This window comes from Cololabis saira, chromosome 17 (genome assembly GCF_033807715.1).
Source record: "Cololabis saira isolate AMF1-May2022 chromosome 17, fColSai1.1, whole genome shotgun sequence".
Lineage (NCBI taxonomy): Eukaryota > Metazoa > Chordata > Actinopteri > Beloniformes > Belonidae > Cololabis > Cololabis saira.
In genome coordinates, this window is record NC_084603.1 from 1,814,480 (window position 1) to 1,816,616 (window position 2,137).

At 51.3% G+C, this 2,137-nt stretch overlaps 1 protein-coding gene across 1 annotated transcript; it reads right to left on the bottom strand.

The window, feature by feature from the left end:
- Positions 1–269: 269 nt before the first annotated feature.
- LOC133464070 (uncharacterized) lies at positions 270–1,675 on the bottom strand. The gene is made up of 5 exons (XM_061746038.1): positions 1,550–1,675; positions 1,349–1,476; positions 696–839; positions 493–622; positions 270–416 (listed from the first exon to the last, which is right to left on the bottom strand). The coding sequence occupies exons 1-5, from the start codon at positions 1,673–1,675 to the stop codon at positions 270–272; spliced, it is 675 nt and encodes a 224-aa protein (XP_061602022.1).
- Positions 1,676–2,137: the final 462 nt, after the last annotated feature.

Consider the following 2,137-nt stretch of genomic DNA (forward strand, 5'->3'; position numbering starts at 1 on the left):
GTTGCTAGTATAGCTGTCTGTACAGTCATGCTAGTTCAATGCTATTAAAGCACTTTAAAATTTAAATCAAAGCATTTTGTTTTTTGATATAAAATAAATACATTTCTATGTATTTTAGAAGTTTTGGGGATGTTCCTTTTTTTTGGCGCCTGCACTGCTGAAATTGGGGCGTCACTTATATCTATTTCTGAAAGGTGGAAACCCTGGTGGTACCAGATGCAGAGGCTGGATCTAGGAGGAGGGGCGGGGCCTCTGGAAGGGGGCGGGGCCTACAGGAAGGTGTCGCACCACTCCCTCATGCACCGCTCGCAGGCCTCCGCCTGCCTGGCGTTGTCGCCGTTGTTCTCCTTCAGCCAATCGGTGAACATCTCCTGGTTCTTCTTCAGCAGCAGGAACTGACCCAGAACCACGTAGGCCTGGGGGGTCAGAGACGGGTAAGGACCAGAACCAGAACCAGGGGGGGTTACCTGGGGGGTGGGTGGTGGGGGTCACCTTGCTGAAGCCCTTGTACTCCAGCTTCCTGCCCAGCGTCTCCCAGATGCCCGGCAGGGCCGTCACTGGCTTCTCCCCCATCGGCTCGGCCACGAAGTCCCGGTGCTTCTGAGACGTGGTGGACGTCCCGCTGTAGGAGAGAGGGGGGGTCAGAACCAGCAGCCTGGACGGAACCAGACCGGGTCAGGACCAGGGGGGGTTACCTGGGTGGGGGGGCACCTTGCTGAAGCCCGGGTCCTCCAGCTTCCTGCTGAGCGTCTCCCCGATGCCCCACAGGGTCGTCACCGGTTTCTCCCCCTTCGGCTCCGTGACAAAGTCCCGGTGCTTCTGCCACGTGGTGGACATCCCTGTGGAGACAAGGGGGGGTCAGGACCTGGACCAGGTCCAGCTGGTCCTGGTCCTGGACTATTTTCCTTGGAGAATAGTAATTTCGAATTGAGGTTTCCATGGAAACACGTTTGATGGTGTTTCTCCAATTCCTCTCCAGGTCTGGGGGTTGGGAAGGTTCTGATTGGATAGGGGGGGACCGGAAGTTAAACTACCGGAAGTTACGTCTACCAGAAGTTACGTCTACCAGAAGTTACGTCTACCGGAAGAAAAACAAGAAAAAAGTCGAAATGTCTAGAAAAAAGTCAAAATTTTGTGAATAAAGTTGAAATGGCCACGGTTACTTGATATTTTTTAATTCGGAATTAATTATTCTCTAATTATTCTGAATCAAATAATTCAGAATTAAACTATTTTCCTTCGAGTTTACATGGAAATAGTAATTCAGAATTAAGGTTTCCATTGAAACCACGTTTGATGGGCTTTATCCGATTCCTCTACAGGTGTGGGGGTTGGGAAGGTTTCGCACCAGTCCTTCAGGGCCTGAGCGCAGCAGTCGGCCTGGTAGGCGTTGGCGCCGGTGGTGTCTTTCAGCCAGGTCTTGAACATTTCCGTGTCTCTCTTCATCTGCATGAACTGATCCAGAACCGCGGAGGCCTGAGAGACGGAGACCAGAGAAAAGTTCAGGACCAGCACAGAACCACAGGGAGGTGTAACTGGGGGGGCTCACCTTGTCGAAGCCCTGGGCCGTCAGCTTCTGGCCCAGTGTTTCCCCGATGCCCGGCAGCGCCGTCACCGGCTTTTCCCCAATCGGCTCGGTCACAAAGGCCCGGTGCTTCTCAGTGGTGTCTGCCATCCTGGATGAAGGCAGCGTGTTTTCTGTTTCGCTATGAAACAACAACCTGCTGTCAAATAAGAGTCCGGCTCCACGAGTCCTAATTTAAGCTGGTCGGCGAGGGGCGTGGCTTCAGAACACACCTGTGGGTGGGCGTGGCCTCCTCAGCCACCTGTGGGTGTCATTCATAGTTTATCATAGTTTATTGATGTGTCACAGCCAGATCAGGAAACTAGCTGGATATAAAGTTTTAATCCCGTAAACAATTAAGCAGGTATGACCCGTCAGGTGGCCACTGGGAATGCAGAAGAGCAGATAATTAGGAGGGCGAGTCGGGGTAAGTCAAGGTAAGTTATTCTTTAGAATTATAGAGAAGGAAGGAGTCCGAGCTCAGACCTTTAAACCAGCAGTTGTGACAAATATGTGTAAAATAAGCACAAACAACTTCTGTCATTCAAATGGATCAGAATTTATTTACTGTTG

Coding starts and splice junctions, on each gene's coding strand:
- LOC133464070 (XM_061746038.1), bottom strand. CDS start 1,675: ATGGCAGACACCACTGAGAAGCACCGGGCCTTTGTGACCGAGCCGATT. Junction 1,477..1,549: donor CGGCCCAGGGCTTCGACAAG/GTGAGCCCCCCC, acceptor TCCGTCTCTCAG/GCCTCCGCGGTTCTGGATCA. Junction 840..1,348: donor GCTCAGGCCCTGAAGGACTG/GTGCGAAACCTT, acceptor TTGTCTCCACAG/GGATGTCCACCACGTGGCAG.